Here is a 23,353-nt window from a genome sequence, read left to right as displayed (position 1 = left end):
TTCTGTCAACACACGCCGAATTTGCCGCAGTGCTGAAACACAATGCCATTCCACAAAAACCTTTTATGTTGAGTGCCTCAGTGGATCATAAGTGTTTGAAAAACACTCTCCAAGCACTACTTTGTGATACTGAGTATTGTCTGTAAACATATGCGCTGTGAGTGATTCATGTGAGACTCCTCTCACTTCTCTGACAACTCAATTGCTATCATTGTTTTCGCTGTGAGAAGAATATATTTTATTTTAGCAAGATTTTGGTTATAAAATCAAGAATATTTCTCCCGGCAGAAGCTATTGACTGAATCCAATATGCGAAAATGTAACCTTGTAAAAAGTACAACTCATATTTGATCAAAAGAATAAAAAGATAAAACTGATAAAACACATGTATAAAATTTGCAGGAGTATTGACATAGATCTTTTAAGATTTTAAAGTATATTGTGCTTTTTGTGACTTTCTATCATTTATATTCTGTTATGATGTTAGATGTCGATGTTAAACATGGTCAAGGCTCCAAAACTTGAGGTGAATTGAAAAAGTCAAGACTTCAGTCAAGACTTCAGTCTGCTCTGAACGATTTCTTGAGTTTTTTTTAACTTTTCTTGATGAGATTATGTAGACTTGTTGCCATAATCTTTGTTGCTTTGGTTGTTTACGTTGTCCCGGTGCTTGACCTGGACAACATCTCTGTATTAGGTCCCCTTTAAGGCACATCTGTTCAACTGAAGAATACACATGTGCATTTCTTTTAAAAGCAATCCATTTTTATTGTGGTTTTTGGCGTAAAATCTGATGTCAAAGTTAAAATAACATTGGAAGCATGCTGTATAACTGCAGCAATCTATCTCAGATCCATGCAATAAATAAGCAATATTTCCTGCTTGTATCTCTGTCTGAGCCTGAACCTCTCTCTGCTTCTTTATCTGAACCTGGACCTGAATCTGAACCTCTCAGTGACAACCAGTTTTAGGTTTTCGACCAATGCCTGTCTGTGTTTCTCTACGCCTGGATCTACACCTGTTTCTGTTCCAGAGTCTCACTTTCAGAGTCTGCTTCATTTCAGCAAGTTTCCTTACCAGACACCTGTATTTTTTCTTTACTTAAGCCAGCATCTGTTCACCCTGCCTTTTCTGAACTTAGTCTAGTTTTGTTTCTGTCCTTTCTCCAACATCCAGTCCCTCTAAGCCAGGTTTTTCCTGTGTTTGAGCTCTTTGTGGCACCCTGACTGGCCTGGAATGATGCCGCCGGCGCCCAAACAACTTCTATTATAATATTGTCTGCACTGTCTCCATCTTCAGCCTCTTTCTTGTCCAACTCCATCTATTCTGAAATTTTCCATCCCTTATTTTTGCGTCACCTGCTTTCTAGTTGCCCTGCATGAGTTTCCCCTCCTTCCTTGAGATCACCTGACCCCCATCACCTGGTTACCCAGCTGCTTCTCATTCAGCCATTCACACTGTATATACACACCAGTGTTCGGCTAGTCTTTGCCAGGTCGTCTGCTTTGCCAAACGTTTGTAGTGTCCCGGCCTTTGCTGTCACCTGCACCTGATTACTTGCCTTCCTGCCTCGGCCCTTTTGGAGTTTGTTTACCGGATTTTACTGCTTGCCCATAGCTAATGTGAATGACAGTCAAAATATCTGAAATAGCCTTTCAATATAACCCAGTACTAACAGTAATTACATTACATAAATGATGAAAGGGTTGAATCAACTCCTCTCTTGACACAGTGTGAACAAAAACTAAACAGTACAAGATTTATTATTAAAGGACTGTGGCACTGGATTACATTAGACTGTACAAGTGTATTTAATAAAAACTGTAATTCTGTGAGGATTTCATGTGAAAAAAAACAGGTTTTTTTGTATTTATAGGCTCATTAAGTACAACGTGAAAGTGAAGCAGATTTGCTAGTTCATATGATCAAAAGATGCATGAGTAAATCTGATTAAAAAACAATGCTAAGTATAATAAAAACAACATTTAAAAACATCTAATAAGCAGGATTATCATGTCAAGGATTGTCCAGTGGTACTGTGGTGTTTAAGAGTACATAACAGGCACATGAATTAATCTAAAAAAGGTTGGAACATACTTTATTTAAATAAAGTATCACTGCTGAATACTGGGTCTCTACTCTGTAACTACCACCGTTTCTCACTTTTGTCCCTATAATGAATACCTCCAGGAGCCTTTTCTATCCCTACACACAAACACTTTTGAATTCCCCCCAAATAATGAAAACAGCCTCAGTTCAGCCGAACAGCGTCCACAGAAACGCTACAGTATAACTTCATTGTGCCTGCCGTCTGCAGCACAATTGTCAAGATGGATTAATCTCTCCCACACGGCGCCTGCACCTTTCCACCTTCCCCAGCCAAGTGGTGCCTATTGAGTCTTTTTGTCAGCGAAGCAGATGTGTTTGTTCATTCCCCAAAGCCCTGTCACCACACAGAGGGAGGCACATACCAAACAGACAAGCAGGGTGCAGCAATGCAGTGAGCACAACCACTCCTGGCTAGTTCGGAGGATGAAAATGTACTTGCTCACCATGTGGAACAGGTTTTTTTTATTTATTTATATATGTATGTTCTGGGTGAGTCATTTAATTTTGCATAACACACAGTGAGAGAGAGAGAGAGAAAGAGGGAGTAGTTTTTCCCACATAAGAGCAGGACACAGTAAAGTTGGTTTGCTTAGTGAGGAGTTGAAGATGAGCCTGCAGCTTTTCAACACTGTGGTTGCTCCTTCCTCTTTAAAATTAAAAATGATCCAGTGACAAAATGCAAATACTAAAACTGAATGATTGCTGTCAGTGCTAACGATTTCCTGTGACTGCTTCACAATAAAAGCCCTTGTTTTGCCGCCTGTTGCTTTTAAAATGAAGCAGCATTAGCATTATTATCATCTGACGCTCTGATACAGCACAGTGAAGAGTAAACAGTGAGGCTGTCAATTAGGTAAAATTATGCTGGATTACATGCTGCGTTGTTTCCTCTGAATCACTAAAGTGTGTGAAGGCAATTTGAGTCCTTCCTGAAAAACAACGTCAGCCACAAATTGAATCAAAAACGGGTTTGATTTCATGAAATCACGTCAAAAACACGTCAGCCTCAGGCATGTGGTTCTGTTTTAACACAGCTTTGCTATTTTAATGAGATAAAAGCAATAAAACTAACGGCCTGCATTGATCACAATGAAAAGACTATCTCATCCAATCCAACAGTAAAGCTCTTTTTTATGTGTTTTTCTAATAGTTTCATTCAACAATCAAATTCTCTGTGATTAAGGCGTAATGACCAGACTGTAGCTACACACACAATACCTCTTAGCATCTTAAATTCTTTGTTGGTTTTTAGTTTTTTCTGGAGAATTGTTGATGTTGTGTTGATTTAAAAATGTATACTAACACTAGTGTTGCCCTTTAAGTGTTCATTTAAGGCAGGGGTGTCAAACATAAAGCCTGTGGGCCAGAACCGGCCCGCCGGGGGTCCAATCTAGCCCACTCTCCTTCCTGTCTTCTTTTCCTTCCTTCCATCTACCCTTCCTGTCTTCTTTTCCTTCTTTCCATCTGTCTTTCCTCCCTTTCTTCCTTCCTTCTTTTCTTCCCTCCTTCCTTCCATCTATCCTTCCCGTCTACTTTTCCCTCCTGTCTATCTTCCTTCCTTCCATTTGTCCTTCATCCCTTTCTTCCTTCCATTCTTCCTTCCATCTTTCCTTCCTTCTGTCCCTCCTTCCTTTCTTCCTTCTTTCCCTCTTTCCTTCCATCTGTCCGTCTTTCCTTTCTTCCCTTCTTCCTTCTCTCCCTCCTTCCTTCCATCTGTCCTTTCTTCCTTCCTTCCTTCCTTCCATCTTTTTAATGGTCCAGCCCACATGAGATCAAATTGGGTTGTTTGTTGCCATTGAATGAAAATGAGTTTAACACCCCTGATTTAAGGGATTTTTCTATACGGCTGTTGCAGTAAAATGCCTATATTAAGACTGCTACTGTATGCCTCCAGTAATAAAATGGGTAGTCGATTCTTGATAATGTCTGAGCCAGAAATCACCTGTTGAAACGAGAGAGGGAGTCCTGGCTTCCTAGAGAGCTCCAGGCAAGCTGTTTTCTCTTTACTGCACAGTGAGCAATAGAGGAGTGAAGTTGATTTACAGGTCAGCGTTAGCACTGTTTTAATTAGCCGCTCTATGTGTGTGTGACTCTCTCCGTCCTCCAGATGGATCCGGTGCAGAAGGCCGTCCTCCATCACACCCTTGGGCTCCCTCCCACCGCCAAGAGGAAGCACGTCTCCTGCAGCGTTTGCCAGCTGAGGTTCAACTCACAGGTGAGCAAGTTTTCTTCTGAAGATGAGTGAAAAGTTCAAAGGTCACAAGTGTTTCGGAGCTACAGAGATACACAGAGAAAATAAACAGGAAACACACCCCGGCCACATTACAGCCTCCAAAGATTTTGTTTTTAACTTGACCCGCTCTGATGTCAACCATGTTGACTTTCTTACAGCTGTTGCTCTGTTAGAGTTGGATATTTTATAAAGTACAACAGCAAAAAACAATTATAACGTAATAAAGAACCAGTGTGTAACCTATTTTTAGCTGTGTGGGATCACCATGACATTCTGCACAGACATGAATGCCCCCCCAGAGTATGAATCCTACTGACCACGATGCAGTTACTATCTTTGATTTTGGGAAATATTTTGTAAACTATTTGATGGCTTGCCATACAATTTGATACAGATATTTAAGATCCCTGGTCTAGATGTTGAATAAAAAAAGTTTGCTGATCCCTTGATTTTTCATCTAGCAACACCATCAGGTCAAAGATGTAATTTGTCCTTTATCTGTTTAGCTTGGTACACATTATGCCTGTATTTCTCTTGAAGTGCAATTGTCCCCCCTGTAGGTTATTTAAAGGTGGCTGTATATTCCTTTAAACATACCCTAAAAACCAATGTATAAGACATAAGGCAGAGAGAGGTTGGATCTGCATATGATTATAGGTATGTAAAGAGCCGTCCACACTTATGAACTATAACGTCCTACAAACAGCGGTGTCAAGCACATGCAGCTAATGAAGAGATAGGCTATTGATGACCCGTTAATCCTGTGTGTTGTACAGAAAAATGATTGTGTGCTGATCAGAAGTATTGCTGTGATGTTTCAGTATTTACAGACCAAACTGATGTTGAAGTGCGATACTTGTACAGTGCAGTAGTCTATTTGTGCACAGCGACAGCTCTGATGAAGAGTTTTTGAGACTTGAGTAAGCACACAGCTACACACTGTATTAAATATGTAAAGTTACTGTGTACTTTTATAAGGTTTAATTGAAACTCAGCCTAACCCGAACACAGTCAGAGTTAATATACCGGTCCAGTTCAGTTAAGCAAATCATTACCGGACCATGAAATATTAACCCAACACACTGTTTCAGGTGTAATATAATATTTTGATTGTGTTTCAAATACAAGTAAAGAGAGTTTAGAAATACTTATCTAATGTTGGAGAAGCCCTTTAAACCCCTCCGCCTGCACCTTTCCAACAGCAGATAATGGGGGGGTGGGTGTGTGCACGCCCATGTCAGTAAGTCTCCAAAACAGACATGCCGACATTCACACCCACTTCACACATTGATTGGCCGGCTGTGGGGAGGTGAAAAATGAGCCAGGGTTTCGACCTCTGTCTCTCTAGCTCCTTTTTCAAAAGCAAAACTATTTATGTCCTTTTTCATGTGAACAAGAAAGCTCAACACTATGACTGCCTCCCAGGAGAGACTGTCTACTAGATAACTGTGATCATCTTGTAACCCCCACCCCCTGCAATAATCAATAACGAGCAGTACAGCTTCCCCAAATATCATATTATAATGATAAATGAAAAATTAACAGTTCGAAACATGATAAAGTGTTTTTTTTAAATTCAGAATATAATGAGTCAAGCAAGGAGTAACATTTCTTCCACTCCTTTCAGCCGTTGTATTGTGAGACTCGGTAGTGTCACACCCGTCCTCCTGCGTCTCCTCAAGCAGGAGCAATAACTACATGGTGAGCAATATCAAGCAGGCATCCAAAATATAAAGAGGAGCAGCAGAAGACCAACCAGCTATTTGAAGATGTTGCTTGGTCAACAACAAAAAGAGAAAAATCTCTTCTTAACAGGATGTTTGCTGCTGTTGTTGTGGTACCACTCATGAGTCAAATAATTGAATGAAAGTGTTATTTTCTGCTGCTTCATTGTGTTAGCTGAACTGTAAACTAGCAAGGTTAACGTAAGCCATCATATAATCAGACTATTTTTACCTGAGCTACCATCTAGTTCTGATTATCCGACTACTTTTAGGTATAAACTGTGTTTTTATTACTAAGTTGTATCTTATATTTAATCAGATTTAAGGAGGTGAATGTAGCAGCAGAGCAGGCAGAGAGAGAAGGAGAGGAGGCATAGGTGACCAGGTAATGAGGTCAAAGGGTTAAAAATGCTGCGGCAAGCAGACATTGTTGAGCTGACTAAAAGACATAGAAGAGTTGTGTACAGAAGTGTCTGGTTTGTTGGGGTTTTTTTGTTTGTTTTGGACCATGACATTTCCTCACAGTGAGAGACAGGGTGAGGGCAGTGAAGCGGCAGGCAGGAGAGTTTCAGATGAGCAGGTGAGAACATAAATGCTTTGGCAAGGACACGATTATTCAGGCAAGAAAGCTACCTAAACATGATAATTTATGATGATTTCACTGTGTATGGTTTAAAGTTAGAAATGGGATATGTGGAGCATGTTGTTGCTATGTATCTTCCCCTTTAAATTAATGTGAAACATCCATTTAAAAGCCTATTTGCAGTTGCATTTGCATCTCCTGGGGTCATGTCCCTGCACACCCCCCCCCCCCCTTACAACTACTGGGTGGAGATCTCAGTCCTCCCCCCAGTGCCCAGTGTTCAACACAAAGTAACATCCTTGGTTATGTCTTTTGGGTTGGCTTTTAAATGTGTGAACAGCTGCTCTGTTGTTTTAGTCTGGAACTGCTGTCCTCAAGCAATGTAACATTTGACTCTGAATAGCATCTAAATTGTCTGAGCGACACCTTTTAAATTAGATTAGGTCAGATTGACTGGAACTGATTTGGTGGTGGCAGCAAAATATGTTACCAGGAAATAAATAAAGAGGTTTTTTAGTGAATACTAAACCAGATATTTCAACGCTTTTTGTTACACACCAACTGTAAAATTATGTTATTGACATGCAAGTGATTATGCAAATGACAACGTTATACAACATACCCGAGATAATGACAGGAGAATGTATGAGGAATATGAATAGGATTAAATATACGTTGATAAAGGTTGATGGGAAGATGCACGAAATTATTCTCTTCGTTGTTGATGGGCTGCACAGTATTTAATTTAATTTGTTCTTTAGTCGACAGAAAATAGGTGAGTCACAGGAAGGTTTAACTCCGGTAAGGAGCTAAACAACAGCACATGCATTCAATCATCTGTAGGTGCTGAGTGTGAATCAGACCAAAACAAATGTTGCTATTAAATTACACATTGTTGGCTGCTGTATTTCTATCACTGTGAGGTTGTTTTCTTTGTCAGCTAACAGTCCAGCAGCTCCTGGAAAGCTGGTGATGAAATTTTCAACAAATATTCAAAATCTCTTGAGGATAAATTATACGATATTATAAAGATGTGTGGAAAAATCTTAACTTCTATGAAACTATGTGTCACTAGTGCAGTATGTGATGGAAAAGCAGCGGTTATATTGTGGGTTTTATTAGCTTTGTATGACGGGATCCAGCATGTTGGTCCAGAGGAAAGAGTCTCGTCCATGACGCCAACTCAGAGCAACGACTAAAGACATGCAGTGATAGAGGAAATGGACCCTGCAGGACTTGTTCACCTCTTAAGCCGCAGGATTTAAACAAAACCAAGGACAAAATGATCCCTGGTCGTGTTTATGTTCCCATCACACCCTAAGGCCATGGAAATTTGGCTAAATTGTGTTGAGACATAATTTGTGCTTGTCTGAGTTATCCTGATGTTCTCTGTAATGTACTGTTGTATAACTATGATGCCTTTATTGTTGAAGTGGTAGTTTGAATTTTTTTTTGAAGAGAGATTGCATGAGATACTTATTCATATTCAGTGTATTATCTACAGTAGATAGCGGTTGGCACAGCACCAGTTAAGAGAAGCAGGCAGCTGTGAGCAGAGCCAGCAGCAAAATGTATTTTAGCCACTTAAATAAAGGACCACCTAAAAAAAATCAATATCAGTTTAAGTGTACACTATATTTAGAATATTTGCACAGCTTACTTTCAGCCAGGCAGACCTTTGGCACTATATTTTGTCAACTGTTGAACTTCTGTATTCCTACGCATTAGCACACCTGTGCCGCGGACTGTATAATGCAGCAGATAGGCTGTTTGGGTCAAGAAAGTGCTGCTGCTGCGAGATCAGACTGAAGTCAAACTTTACTTTTCTATAGATTTCAAAGATGATGTGTGCTTTCTGTTTCCAGACTGCTCATAAAACACTACATGTTAACCATCAGTCTCTCTCTCTCTCTCCCGAGCTGCCGGTCATAAAATCTTTTAAAAATTGAGATGTCGTCTGAAAGAAATCAATCGATATCCAGGTAAATCAAAACAGCTGTGCGGTGGGTTTGGCTATACTGGTATATAAAGTGATCAATGACAGACAGTTAGAGGTGACTATTCAATTCTCAGAAAATACAATAAAACAAAATTGGTTGAGTCACTGCAACCTCAGACCATGACTAGACAGTTAGTCATTGTCTTACAAAAGCTCATTTTTACCTGCACATACTGAAATATTTTAAGATGTACCCAATCTGGTTTCAAAGCAATCTCGGTTCCAGGGGGGGTTAAATTGGCTTAATGTGGACGTACTGGCAGTGGAAGTCCTGAGTGGCTACATCCAACTGTGCTCGTTGATATGCCTCATGCAACCAATTGTGATGTTAAAAACATCTTACAGACGCCATGGAGCACATCAATGACCTGTCTGGAGATACCCATTCAAATTGAAATAAGGCACTGTTTACTTGACGATGACAAAAAGAACAGGCTGGCTGTTGTCTTGAGAAGGGTCATGAAAAGGGTCCTTTGTTTGTGAAAGCCTCTTCATAACATGCCATACTGTAATTCAGGGTGTGCTCTTTTCAATTATCCAAGCCCAAAGTTATGAAAGCTTGGTTATGATAGGATCTCTTTATCTTTATGATTTTTACACTGTGTTTCAATATAATGCATCATATCAGCAAAATAGATGATAGGACGGAGATGGTGTTACAATCTCTGACTTCTCTGCAAGGTATTACTGCATTCATTAGCTCCTATCTGAGCTCTTTAGTACAATCTAATAAAAAAATGGACTGCAATAACACAAGTTTGCTAAATTTAGCCGACGGACTAGCAGATGGGTTTCGATTTCCCACCCGCCACCCAATTTCCATACTATTCTGAAAGTAATCAAAACATTTGAAAAGAAAATCGCTGCCACTGCTGCATGTTGTTAAACCAGTAGCATCCCTAAATAGCAGTGTCATTCCTCTTTCATTAAGGAAGTAATCAATTCATTTCTAACGCTGAATGTGTTGGTGATTACTCAGAATGAGGTTATTATGTTTTACACAGGGAAATTTATCTCAGTATATATTTACTGTCTATTACCTGTTAATTTTAATGTTTCATTAGGGAGATAGAGACTATGTTTACCTGTCAATCAACATGAAGATGCTGAGAAGGGAGGTTTGAAATAGCCCCGAGGCTGTTTTTTCCTTCTTTTTTTTTCTTTTCACTAAAGCAGACAGTCTTAATTTGCTCCAGGGACATTTTATCATAATATGTGAATGATATTGCAACTTGGAGCTTGGAGCTAAACCTCTCTGTGCTCTTCTGCCAAATGCTGATCCGAGCTGCTCTGTAGGAGAGCAAAAGGCCTGTTTGTAAACCAGTTAATGACCTGGGATCGTAAAGAGAAAAGGGCCTTTTTTGTTTTAAAAGATCTTTTAAGACATTTCTGCTTTATAGAAGCAGTCCTGTTTATGAGTTGAGATCATAAACTGGATTCAAGTCTCTAATTTGTTGACAGCAAGTGAGTCACTGGATAGTCTAACGTGCTGCCACAACAGGACTCCCTTTATTGTCTGTTTACATCTCAAGTATTTGTATCTGTGTCCTTTATCCCTTTACCATGACTCATGTCTTCATACATTTAACATGTTTACTTTGCAGAACTGCAGGTTTTAAAAGCTCATAATGTCAGAGGAGTTTATTTCTGTACATTTTCTTGACATAGATGTAAAGAAATGTAAACATCACTTCTTATTTTTAGTCTAATCTCCGCCACAGGAACTCAAAAACATTACCTTCCTCAACTGGGTAACTGGGGTTAAACTCATAGTTACATTACATCTTTGCATTTATTCATTACTTCCATTCAAATATCAGTAAATACAAAGAATATGGAAACTCTGTCAAAATGTGTTATTTTCTTTGGGTCCTGGAGACCCTGGGACTTCTATAACAGCCCAAAAAACAAAAACTTAACTTTGTTTTATCCCCTTGACATGTCACGACTTTTAAAATACGTCAAAAACAAGGGCTGCAAGAAAAGAGTATTTTCATTATCAATAAATATGTTGATTATTTTCATGATTAGTTGATTAATTGTAATGTCTATAAAATGTCAGAATAAACTGAAAAATGCTTGTTTTAATTTCCCATAGTCAAAGGTGACTTCTAAATAAATCTTTTTTTGTTTGACCAACAGTCTCATTTCTCATTTTCTGTCATTTGCCTTGTCTAATTTATTAATCGACTAATTGTTGCAGCTCTATACAAAACAGCACAAACTATGACAAAAGTAAAAGTATTATACAGCCGTGGAGTCTATGAGATTCAAAACAACCAGAATATAAAGGCCATTGTCACCAAAACACCAGGGGTGACCCATTATATGACTAATTTCTTTATATGTGATGCAAAAGAAACTTTTAGTTCCTGGTTCATGTAGTAACTGGATTATTTGGCCAAAAATGGGCACAATTTCTTGTATTCCAAAGGATTTTGGAGAAAGTCTCCAACTATTTTCCCTCCATGCCATCCCATTGTCTAAACTGTCACAGGGGGCGTTGCCATTAGATAGCTTGAAGAAGTGGAAGAACAAATTTTTGACCCCCCCCCCCGCCCCCCAACCAGTTTTCATTGTACTCTTCTTTGAACAAGGTTACCCCTCACCCATTGGATACGCCCTGGTTAAAAATCCCCACCCACTCTGCCAGCAGGCCCCTTGTATATAAGCAGTAGCACCCGACAACACAAACACAATCTGATTGAAACCTCAAGCTTGACCGTGAGATTTGAACAATGGGGGCCAGCAACATTGTCAGATACCTGTTCTTCGCCTTCAACCTTTTGTTTTTTGTGGGTGGAAGTATTATTCTTGGCTTATCTGTACACGCCAGAAACAACAAACTCGACTACCAGATCACTGATGATGCTCTCCCAGCTGTGAACCTCCTGATATTCATCTCTGCCGTGACTCTCATTTTTGGCTTCCTCGGCTGCTGTGGAGCTATCCGAGACAACCGTTGTGTGCTGGCCATCTTCTTCGTGGGCCTGTTCTTGATGTTTCTCATGATGTTAGCCGTGGGAACTTTGGGCGCCTTATCAAGCACTCTAACTGCTCAGGAGGCGGTGAAGGAAGGCTTGCAGCAGCTGCTTCCACTGAGCGAACAGCCGAAGGAAATCCAGGAGTCATTCCAAAACGTGGAAAGAGTGGGGTTCTGCTGTGGTGTCTTTGGAGGACATCTGGACTGGGGGAACAGCGCAATGGTGCCCAACTCTTGCAACTGCATCCACACCTCCAGGAACTGCACGGTTTTGGACAGTCTTGACCGCAAGGTATACGCTACACCGTGTGTGGAGTACATTATGACATGGGTGGATCAAGTATCAAACACACTCATGGGGATTGCGTTTGCCTTCAGCATTTTGTTGATACTGGGCATGATTTTCTCAATGTTCCTGCTTTGTCAAGTTAAGAGAAATAATAGTAGCCTCATTTGAGATACGAGGCCTGAGGCTCACATGTGTACAGACCTTTATGTTTGTATTTATTGCATCTTTTCTGGGATTTGTCTAAATGTTGAAATGTTTCCACCCTTTTTGTACCTAAGTTTAGATTTTTACTGCATATTATAAAGTTTTTTTTAAACAGTGAAACTCTGTCTGTTGTCTCTTTGTGGAAAATACAAAGCTGTGGAAAATATCAGAACTTCTCATCTTAGCATCAGACATTTATTCTTAGATATTTTCTCACACTTCAACACTTTCCCCACTTCTGAAACAAACCCAACAGCAACAATCTGGGCGAGAATCTTTATATTTTGATGTGACTATATTGATGAAAAACAACAACAACCAAGTGCTGGCTGCAGGCTGGTGCCAGAAGGAAATACATTATAAAAATGTGTTTGTTTCTGTGGTTCAGACATGAATCTGACTCACATCAGATATAAGACTGAGGTGTGAATCCTTCTCATGTTACCTGATCTTGACGCCCCCACCCCCCACAGACACTGAGGTTCCTTCACAGTTCTTATGGGATGAAACAATGACAATGGGTTAAAACTGCGTGTCTTGGGGTTGTGATCGTTTGATGGGGTCTTAACCACAGGAATGTGGATGGGTGAGTTTTTGCATGTGTGAAGCAGTGATGTTGCGAAACAACTGGAAAAATCTGCAACTCATTACCATTAAAAGATGAACTACCACCTAAAATCTGCATTAGTTTACGTTTTAATTTACATTATCTGCTGCCCGTTGAAGACACAGTCCTTCCATAATTTGCATCCTTATCGTACTGCTGGTGGCACAAACTTGATATACAGTATAGTTTGTTGTGAATCTGGGTTATAAAGATTTATGGCCAGTCTAAAAATGGTGCTTAAACTCAGAACTGCAAATAAAAGTGGGAGACAACTCCAGCTTCATAAATAAAAAAAACTAGAAAAAGCAAACTATCCCACAACTAAAAAAATGACATCATTATACCAGTGTTGGCCTTGTGAGATATCTTTATTTGATATCAAATTAGGAAACCGTTGTTGAAAGCCAAATGTGAGCATAAAACATAAACAGCTGTAATAGTTGTAAACTTTCCTGTGATCTTTGGGTTCGGAGTGACCCTGACCACCAGGGATGGCCTGTTGTTTGTGGAATAAACTGGTCACACTCTTGATTTAAATCACATTGAGTTTAATGAATTATGAATTCAGAACAGCATGTTCCTGAACCCCCCTCATCTTGATACCTAAAATTGACCTTTTTCCCCCTCATTTTCAGCCAAGCAAAAGACAATTTGATTTCATAATTTAATTTTCAAACGTGATATTTCAGGTTTTCCCCCCACAGAATTTCCAGATTTCTGGACAGAGCTTTCGTTCATTTGAGCACAAATCAAGTTTATATTTGTTTTCTTCCATTCTTTGGTTCCTCCATGCTCTCCTGCCTGTTCAGATACATATTCATATAGTTTAAGAAATGGATATGCCTCAACACAAAAGAGAGGATGCTTTATAGACAGTGTTGGGTGTAATCACATTACATTTACCTGTAACGCAGTAATGAGAGCGTTACAGAGTTTACAGTCAGTAATCACATTACAGTTACTAAACAAAGAAATGTGGCGTTACTTGCATTAGTTCTTCAATTATTATGTATGAATTGGGCAGACAAAAAAAATTCAAAGGTACGTTTCATGCACACTTGCACACAACACTTGCAGACCTGGAGTGATGCCCAGGCTCGGTGCAGACCCAAACCAAGCAGCCAAAGCTTGTATGTTGCTCGTTAATCTCAGCCTTTCAGAAACAAACTCAGCCAAATATCAATAATAGTGAACGGACGGCCGTCAATAGACGGCTTTAAGCCTGATGCTATTGTGCTCTGTGGGCCCAATCTATATGTTTATGGATTTTTTGTAATAATAATAATAATAATGATGCTAATAAGCTTTATTTATATAGTACCTTTCAACAAACGGCTTTACAAAGTACTTCACAAACATAAACAGAAAAATACACAATTCAGTTATGCATCAAAATCATTTCACTACACTCAAGAAATAAAGAAAGATAAAAGACAATGAATTATCTAATGTAAAGGGCAATAATAAAAGCCTAGGTCGGAGAAAACTCATTAGTTGATAGCCAACCTATAAAAATATGTTTTTAAGAGAGTTTTAAAAGAGTACGCTTCTCCATCAGAGTTTGCAATAGTATATAACGTCAACTATACTTTTGTCATCGCTTGCCAGTAACCTTTTTTGACTATTTTTGTGCGGATTCTGGCGTTGTTTGTCCACCACGCCACGAGTTTAACAGTCTACAATAGTATATAATGTCAACTATACTTCACTATTGTCATTGCGTACCAGGATGGAATACAAGATCTCCCTCCTGGATGACCAGTTAATTTATGGTGGTGCCCCTCCAGTAGGTGACCTGGGCCTTGATCTATTTAAGATGGCGACTATACATTCTTGTTTTAGTCGGAAGAAGAGCAAAATGCTTGAAACGTCACTCTTGATACCCCATTAAAACTATACCCGCATTTGGAGCTACAGTGTGCAGACCTTCTTCTGCCTTTCACTCTTTAATAATTTGCAATTTTAGACACTATCTCTGCAGCCAGGTTGAACATCAGCTTCCTTAAGTATTAACATTGCTTTGTCTGTGAGACTGTAGACTTTGGTATTAAAAAAAAAGAGCAAAGAGACAGAAATCGGAAATCATTTTTTGTTTTCTATGTCTACACTTAACTTTGTTAGCCTTGAGAGAAGAAGACCAGACAACACATTTGTTTTCTTCTTAGTGCCAGGACTAATCAAAGCCACATTTTCAGCATTTAGCATTTAGACGCTCTCATTCAGCTTGACTTACAGCGCCCAAAGGATTCGTGCTCTGGGGGCGCGTGGATATTGATGGATACACTGGGACTGTAACTGTGACCGTTCTGTTTCAACCCTGCGACTCTGGTTTGTTTGATATGTTTTCCCCCCTCGCCGAGCGCTCACGCAGCATCTGGAAAGAAAACAAATGATTTCCTTCCTAGTTTTAATCATGCATGTCAGACTTGGAGTTCAGGCAATTCTTCCACTTCGTTGCTCTAATGAAAGATGAATGATGGCTGTAGTCACATTAAACACGAATCCATCTCACCTGCGTCTTATGACCAAAAACAAAAGAAAAAGTAATGTCTGTTGTTTCTGAAGATTGATGAATCTGAGTATAAAATTAATAGTTTCATGTCAGAACAAGATGGGTGCTTTGTTTGAAAAAGTGGCACTTCATCCAAAAATGGTTTCTAAGATGAAGGAAAAATATTTCTGGCACTTCAGCAGTTTTATGACCTTTGCCAACAAAATTATTGAACTATGATTTTCTGGCAATTTTATTCCCCTCGTGTAATGAAGCTTCTTGTCATGTTTTATTTAACTTGGCACTTTGGTGTCAACCATTGTCAAATAAATTAGACTAATGTAAGCATGCCATGAGAGCTTTGATATGGGATCATGATCTCATTGTCTTACAATTAAAACAATCGGAGCCCTTCCAAAACAATGGACATTAATTACTGGAAATGAATAAAAGGAAATAGGAACAATGTTTTACTTGTATGGTAATGCTGTTATATTACCAGGAATGGTCTCTTTGTCCCAGCAGTCTTTAGTGAATATCCCCACTGTGGCCCATAAATAAAGATGCTTACAAATGTCTTCTGGGGATGTGTGGTTGGCGTACTTATTTATTCTGAGAGGCAATTGCATCCCTCCTGATACCCTTCTTCCTGCCACAGGCAAAGTATGCGGGGAAGTGTGCAGAGGTAAACAAGGACAGCTCAAAGTCTTTGCGTATGTCCCATTTCTGTGTGCCTGGATGAATCTGTTGTGAAGGTGAATCTTTGTGGCGCTACGTGTTCGGACTTTTAACCGAATAGCCACTTCATAAATTAAACATCGAGGGTCACGCACGTATTTCTCAATCACTCAGATCCAGATAATATTATTAATAAAGACGTTAGCTTAATATTCAGAGAGAAGTAAGCTGGAAACAAGTACAAAGAAAGTTTTTTTTAAAACATTAAAGTCAGTGCAGAACAATACATTTATTTAAATCCGTACACTAAGAAACAACCTTTTAAGGGAAATAAAATGCTCTTGAAGTTATTCACTCAATAGATACTAAAACCAGAGCACTTAAATTACTTCTTTGTTTTCTTTTTTTTTAAAGGCACCACAGTGTATTAATCATTTTGTGAAAGAAGGATTTTTTTTTCTAAAACTAGCAGAAACAAAATCAGATGTTAACATTTTTTGCTGTACTACAAGGCGTATCAACTGTCCACTGCTAATGATGTTTATTCTGTTTCACCGGCTCTGTGTTCCTCTAGTTTTCATATTTCATTTTCAGCCTCTCCTTGTGTTTAGCTGCTTTCTCATTGTTAAATCAAGTCTGGTTTTTTGTTCCCCTCACAGAGTCAGGCTCTGGCCCACTACAAGGGGACCAAACATGCCAAGAAGCTAAAATCCCTGGATGCTCCAAAGAGTAAACTCAAAGGCTCAGTGGTCACCAAGGAAACCGCCAACCAGGAGATCGCCAAGGGCATCAACACCTCACAGGTCCCCAACGGCACCGACAGGAAAGGTTTGTGTTTTACTGCCTGCTGCAAATGCCTCCGAAATTGTTGTTTTCCGCATGTAGCTGCTTTCTTTTTGTTGAGAATGAGTATTGGACCCATAAACCCACCTTTGTTAGGGCATTTTAGATTTACTGAACACAACATGCGATCACTTTAGGAGTTGGATGGACTCGCTGTTGGTTATACCAATCCTGTGTTGGCTGCCGACTCAGTGATCACATATTGAATTTTTCACACTGGGAGATCTCAACGGGACACCCAGTACAGTCAGACACACAAATCTTATCAACTTATTGGGTAAAAGCCGTATTTACAACAACGCGCTCCTGAACGCATTACTCCCATATTGCAATCCTATAACCAGACAAGAGCGATGATATTTGACAATTCTGCAAAACCCCAGAAGACATTTAACAGTCGTACTCTCTACAATATCTGCACATAGTTACTACGCTATAATAAAAGTTAAGGAAAATCATAGATATGTCAAATAAAGTATGGTTAGAGTTAGGCTACTAAAACGCTTATTTAAGCTTCATCTGTGAAGTGCTTTATATTCTTCCCTCAGTTCAGCCTCTGTCTGAAACAGGCCGTTTGTGGGCATTTGCAGTCGATCTGACGTCAGATCAAAGAGGAATTAATGGGAACATTGCAAATAAAGCATTCAGAGCAGGCTGAACCCTGAATCTTGACTTGGTTTTGGATCTTTGACCATGTTTAACATAGACATCTGACATAATAACAGTATATAAATAACAAAATCGCAAAAAGCATGATACGTCCCATTTAATAAAAGGGAGAACTCTAATTGCAAGTCTGCTGGAAGCACAAACTGAACGTGATATGTTAAAAGATCAAAGGGAAATTAGTCCTGAATTTTGACTTGCAGGGAACATTTTTACATAAATTCACCTTAAGTTTTGGATTTTTGACCATGTTTAACGACATCCAACATAACAGCATATAAATAACAAAAACACACAAAAGCAGATATGTCCCATTTAATAAAAGGGAGAACTTGAATTGCAAGTCTGTTGCAAGCACAAACTGAAAGTAACATGATAAAAGGTCAAAGGGAAATTAGCTCTGAATTTTGACATTTTTAATATGTTCACCTTAAGTTTTGGATCTTTGACCGTGTTTAACATAGACATCCAACATCATAACAGTATATAAATGACAAAATAAGAAAAAACATTTTATGTCCCCTTTCATATAAAGGTTAACTTTAATTGCAAGTCTGTAACGGAGCAGAAACTGTTCTCTTGCATGAAATTGAGATGTGCTGCCTTCCCATCCACCGTCTCTACCTCCACACCTCTACTTCCCTGCCTTGCTACACAAAAGACACAATACTTAATGCACTGGCACTGAATGTTGGCAGTGTACATGAAAGGGTGGCGCAGAATAGTCCAGTGTGAATATAATTCCTCGGGATACTGGGCTGTATTTTGTGTTTCCCCATTATTCCATTTTTAATTACATTTTCACGGGTGCACATTGTTGTACGCTGACTGTGTGTAACTTAATATTCAGCACGTCGCAGCCAGGTGGCTCTTTAAATCTGGTTATCTCGGCCAGGTGTCAGCCTTAAAACTTTCTTATTCCTGGTGGAACTTCTGAATAAAAACATGTCTAAAAGTAAACAAAACTAACTACAACTCTAAGCACCTGACAGGAACCAGATGCAGATTTTTTTTTTGAAAGGATTTTATCTGCTGTGTTTCACACCGGTTCTGTGGAGGATAACGATTTTGGCAACGGAAAACACTGCTGAGGAGCGTTGCCCTCTCTGTGTCTCCTCCACTGTAATATTTTTTAAGCTGCCTAGTGTTAAGTCATGAAATTGGCCCAATGAAAGTCTTCCTCTTCAACTGTAACAAAAGAAGTTTTTTAAGGAATTGGAAACACATTTAGCTGCCGCACTCTGGGATTAATTTTACCTCTACCCATGTCTTCTTCCAATGTTCCACAAGTATTTAAATGAGGAGCACATTTCTGGAGCTCATAGTGTACCGTGACCTATTTTATCGAGTCTGACATATTCACACTTGAGGATTAAAGATTGCTCGGGGTGAAAACACAACCACTTAACAATTCAAATGCCCATCCACAAATTGTTCTGTATGCCTTAGAGGGAATGAAGGGTTGGTGATTTTGTCTCTTAAATATTGCAAATATTGCAATAGTCATTTTGTTCTCCATTTGATTTAGAGAAAACAGAATGAGCAAGTACTTAATCTGATATATTTGACCTCACACAGGCCACATGCTAGCCTATATGTTATTTTAGGGGCCTTACACCAAGCAGGAACCTGTCTCACGTCCTGCAGAATTACTTAGCTGCTACACAAATGTCAAACCATTAAGTGGAGCAATTTGCACTGAAGCTAACCCTAACCCTAAAATAAAAATGTGAGCTTTTATATCTTAATTGCACTTTAAATAATTGATACATTTACTTGAAGCTGGTGGTTATGAGGTAATCATGTGCCCTGTTTGACTTGATTGACTTTATGGTGACATGTGGTGTAACAAAATGAACAGTCGCTAGGGGAAAATGATGTTGTATAAAGAAAGGAGGATGAAATTACGCATGAAAATGAGCTGCGTTTTTAAAATAATCATACAGGTCGTTTCAATATTCAAGCCAGAATTTCCTACTGCTTTAACACAAATATGACATGAGATGAAATTGATCATTTGGTGATAAACATACCTAATCATCTTTATGAAGGACCATGTGCACCTTACCTGTCTCTTTTCTTGCAGAGAAACTTATATGTATAGTCTGTATAACTTCACTTGTATGTATATCAGCTGAGCCAGTGAGTACAGAAAGCTTGCATTAATTATAAAGAGGAGATGGGTGTGAAAAAGTGTATTTAAATGTATACTACACAGGATTTGTTAGCTGATGTTTGTACACACACAGTATTCAAAGTTATAGGAGTGCCACCTGACAAGCCCTGATGGGTTTTATTGGCACATTTCTCTTTTGTTAGTTATTGATTTACTTTCTTAATCTCAACAAATCTGCATGTATTACTTTTCTTGTATTATGTTTTTTTTCTTTTTATGTGTAAATAAATTAAAGTAAAGTTAGCACAGAGAGAGAGAGAGAGAGAGAGAGAGAGAGAGAGAGAGAGAGAGAGAGAGAGAGAGAGCAGTGTATGAGTCTATACATTGTTGCTGTTGTTTGTTTATTACACCTTTTAAAATGCACTTCACATTACAAATGTTAAAATAGATTACAGCAAGATATTCGGTTGTGACACATTGTTTAATGTGTGTGGGCAACGACTCTGAATTTAAAGGGTAAGACATAAGACTTTTGTGATTTTGTCATTTATGTACTGTTATAAAGTTAGATGTCTATATTAATCATGGTCGAAGTTACAAAATATGAGGTGAGCATATGTGAAATGCTACCTGCAAGCTGGAACGTGTATGGATGGATTGAAGAAGCTGACATTGAAAATGTGAGTGTTGTTGTTTTTTTTTAAGAAATCCTACATAGTATACCTTCAAAATGGCACTTCACATTAATGTTAAAATGAATTACAGCAGTCGGTAAGATATTAGGTTGTGTGTGTGGACAATGACTCTGAATTTAAAGGGGACATACTGTAATTTATATGCTGTTATATTGTTGGATGTCTACATTAAACATGATTAAAGTTACAAAACTTGAGGTGAACCCATGTAAGAATGCTACCTGCGAGTCAAAAGCCGAGGTTTCAGCCTGGTCTGAACACTTGGTTTATAAAGTTACCTCTACCTCTTTCTTATGGTGACATCAGATTGTTTGCACGTGCCCACAAACGGCCGTCCACTCCACAGCCTCTTTCTCTAAGGTTACAGGTATGGGAGGATTGGAGAAGTTGACATTGAGAAGTTGACATTTTTGAGTGAAGAAACAAGAAAAATAAGTTAAATCCTGCTACTAATGTTTATCTATGCGGCCTCCTGAGCCCGTGGAAGTCTACCGAGGGGCAGCCGGCCAATCAGAACAGAGTGGGCTCATCAGGAGAGGGACCTTAAAGAGACAGGAGCTGAAATGGTGAAATACTTCAGACAGAGGCTGAACTGAAGGGGCTGCATAAAGAGCCAGTGTAAGATAAATAAGGAGTTTCTTGAACTGTAAATCATGCAAAGATATTCCAGTAGAGCCCCAGAATATAAATATAGAGCTGCAAATGTGCAATATTACATCCCCTTTCAAAGTGCAGACTTTTAGCTTTAAATTGTAGGTGTTAGCACCCATATCAGGTGAGCGGTGAAGTATTTGTAGCCCTTTTTAATATACCATCCCTCCCAATACACACTTTCATAGAAGCTTAAACAGTAAAGGTGGGATTTAAACCTTGACCTCCTCCCACTGTACCTGCACTGAGATACTTATCTGTAATGGACTCTGCACAGCCCTGATATTAAACGTACACTTAAGCCTTGGGAAAATTGTAAACACATTATACACAGGCAAAGACCTCAGAGACCCTTAAACAACAAGCCGTCATCACCAAACAGACAAAAGGCTATAAATCATTTCAGTGGCCTTAAAAAATAAAATAAAAAATAAAAAAACCAGCAGATTTCCACACCATCTCACCATCGTATCTACAGAGCGTGTATGGGGGCGGCGGCTTGTCACAAGTGGCACCGGGTAATGAATATTAATGCGCTCAGATGTCAGAAGAATTAATTGTCGAGGAGGGTAAATGCTGCATTATCTGCAAGGCTGAAGTATTTGACGGTATATCAGTGGCACAAAACTCGCTCTAATGAAAAGCTGAGTTCAGGGAAGAGTAATGGCCGTGGTGAGAGAAGGAAGAAACGACGGCGGGAGGGCAGAGCTCGGCCTGCTTTTGCAGAGCTGGATGTCAGTGGGATTTTTTGGCTTTAAAATGACCGGTGGATGATATATTTGGTGTGTGATCACTTTATTCCAAAGCACAACAGAACACACCCATGTTGGCAACAATACAGCATGATTTTTCTTTAAAGGAATTCACCTGGTTATGTCATTTAAGAGCTGACAGGTCAGTGCTTTATTAATAATGAGTATTTATGTTGTGGCAGCTGTTTTCCAACAAGTCTTCCAAATTAAATGACCAAATATGTTGTTTGACCTCCAGGATGACACATAGAGGAGTTTCCTAAATCTGGCGCACCTATTGGCAATAATCGATAGGACATCATCATCTGTTTGTACTTTCCAAAAATATTAAAAACATAATGATGTTTCATTCTGTGAGAACGCTGTGGTTAAGGTCTGGTTAGGTTTAGGCACAAAAACCACTTGTTTAGATTTGGGGAAAGATCATGATTTGAGTTAAAGAGAGAAACATGCGATGTGGTTTAAAGTTAGTTACTTAAAGTTAGTTGACCTTCGTCGTCATGGCTACAGTAATAACCCCAGGGATAAGCTTAGGAGACGATCATAGTTCACGATCATAGCCTTTTTTCTCTTTTTTTAAAAAAATCTGTCCCGACTGTCACAGTTGGAAACAGGGAACAAACCGACAGCGATCTCCTGTAGCAAAGTCCACTTTTGGTTGAATGCCTCCATCCACGCCTCTCTGCCTCTGAATGAGGAAAATTGTCAACATATATAGACGTCATCTGAACTGAGCCACCGCTCTGGGTCATAATTACTGCGGCCGCTATCGGGCAGCTGTCACTCAAATATATCTACAGGTCATTTTTGGGGACGACTTCACAACTTACTGTCTCGTTTTTTTTGTTGTCTGTGGTTTTCGGTTAGCACAACTTTCACAAGTTTTTTTTTTTAGTATATTACAAAAGTCACTGTAACAACAACTTCATACACAACGTAATGGAAGAAATTCATTGTGAAACAAAACTATTCATTTAGATCTCATGAGTCCATCGCAGAGTGGTCTAAGTCGACGTGCGAGGAATTTAAGTGCACTGTCGAGTTACAATGACTCCGCATGAAAGCATGCAATCACATAGCGGATTTCATAAAAGGCACTTACTGTAACATCCATATTCTTTACCTCATCTGTGAACTTGTGTGTGCTCTAAAATGGACAGCTGGACACAGTGAGATAGTATAGATTAGCTGGATGACTCAGCGGCCACCAGTCAAGTTCGTGTGTGTGTGTGTGTGTGTGTGTGTGTGTGTGTGTGTGTGTGTGTGTTTGCGTGTCCTTACACCAAGCGCCAGAGAGAGAGAGAGAGAAGGCAAAGAAGGAGAGAGAGAAATGCCCACAGCATAGCCTGCCATCTCTCAGTTCCAGTCCAGCGCCTGAGGAAATGTACCCTGATATTAGCTATTAAAGAGCAGATTGTCAGGGGAGCCATGCCAGCACTGACAGGAGCAGTACAATGGAGCAGGCTGCAGGGAGGCAGGAGGCTCAGGCTTTTTTTTCCTTCCACAGCTTCCCTTCCTCAGGTCCTCATCGGTAGCTGACGCCCTCCGCCACCCCACCCTTCTCCACACACACACACACACACACACAAAAAACGGATTTTGTGCCTAACTCTGTACCCGCTAGCTTGGAAAAAAATCCCTTACAGACAGACGTTGGAAACAGCAGCAAACCTGATGAGTATGTGATTAGATTGGCTCCATACCTGCGCCGTGCTGCAAATGTTCTCATT

General features: G+C 39.4%; 1 protein-coding gene across 1 annotated transcript in view; it reads left to right on the top strand.

Annotated features, from left to right (window-relative positions):
- Positions 1-23,353, top strand: part of znf385d (zinc finger protein 385D) — an 87,736-nt gene that overhangs the window by 38,298 nt on the left and 26,085 nt on the right. The window contains exons 3-4 of the mRNA XM_062421949.1: positions 4,217-4,324; positions 16,560-16,728. Of these exons, the coding sequence (XP_062277933.1) occupies positions 4,217-4,324; positions 16,560-16,728 (277 nt within the window). The remainder of the gene's footprint in view (positions 1-4,216; positions 4,325-16,559; positions 16,729-23,353) is intronic.

The sequence above is a fragment of the Scomber scombrus genome, chromosome 7 (assembly GCF_963691925.1).
Source record: "Scomber scombrus chromosome 7, fScoSco1.1, whole genome shotgun sequence".
In the NCBI taxonomy this organism is placed as follows: domain Eukaryota; kingdom Metazoa; phylum Chordata; class Actinopteri; order Scombriformes; family Scombridae; genus Scomber; species Scomber scombrus.
Note: the sequence above shows the minus strand (reverse complement) of the source record. Positions and strands in the feature narration are given on the sequence as shown.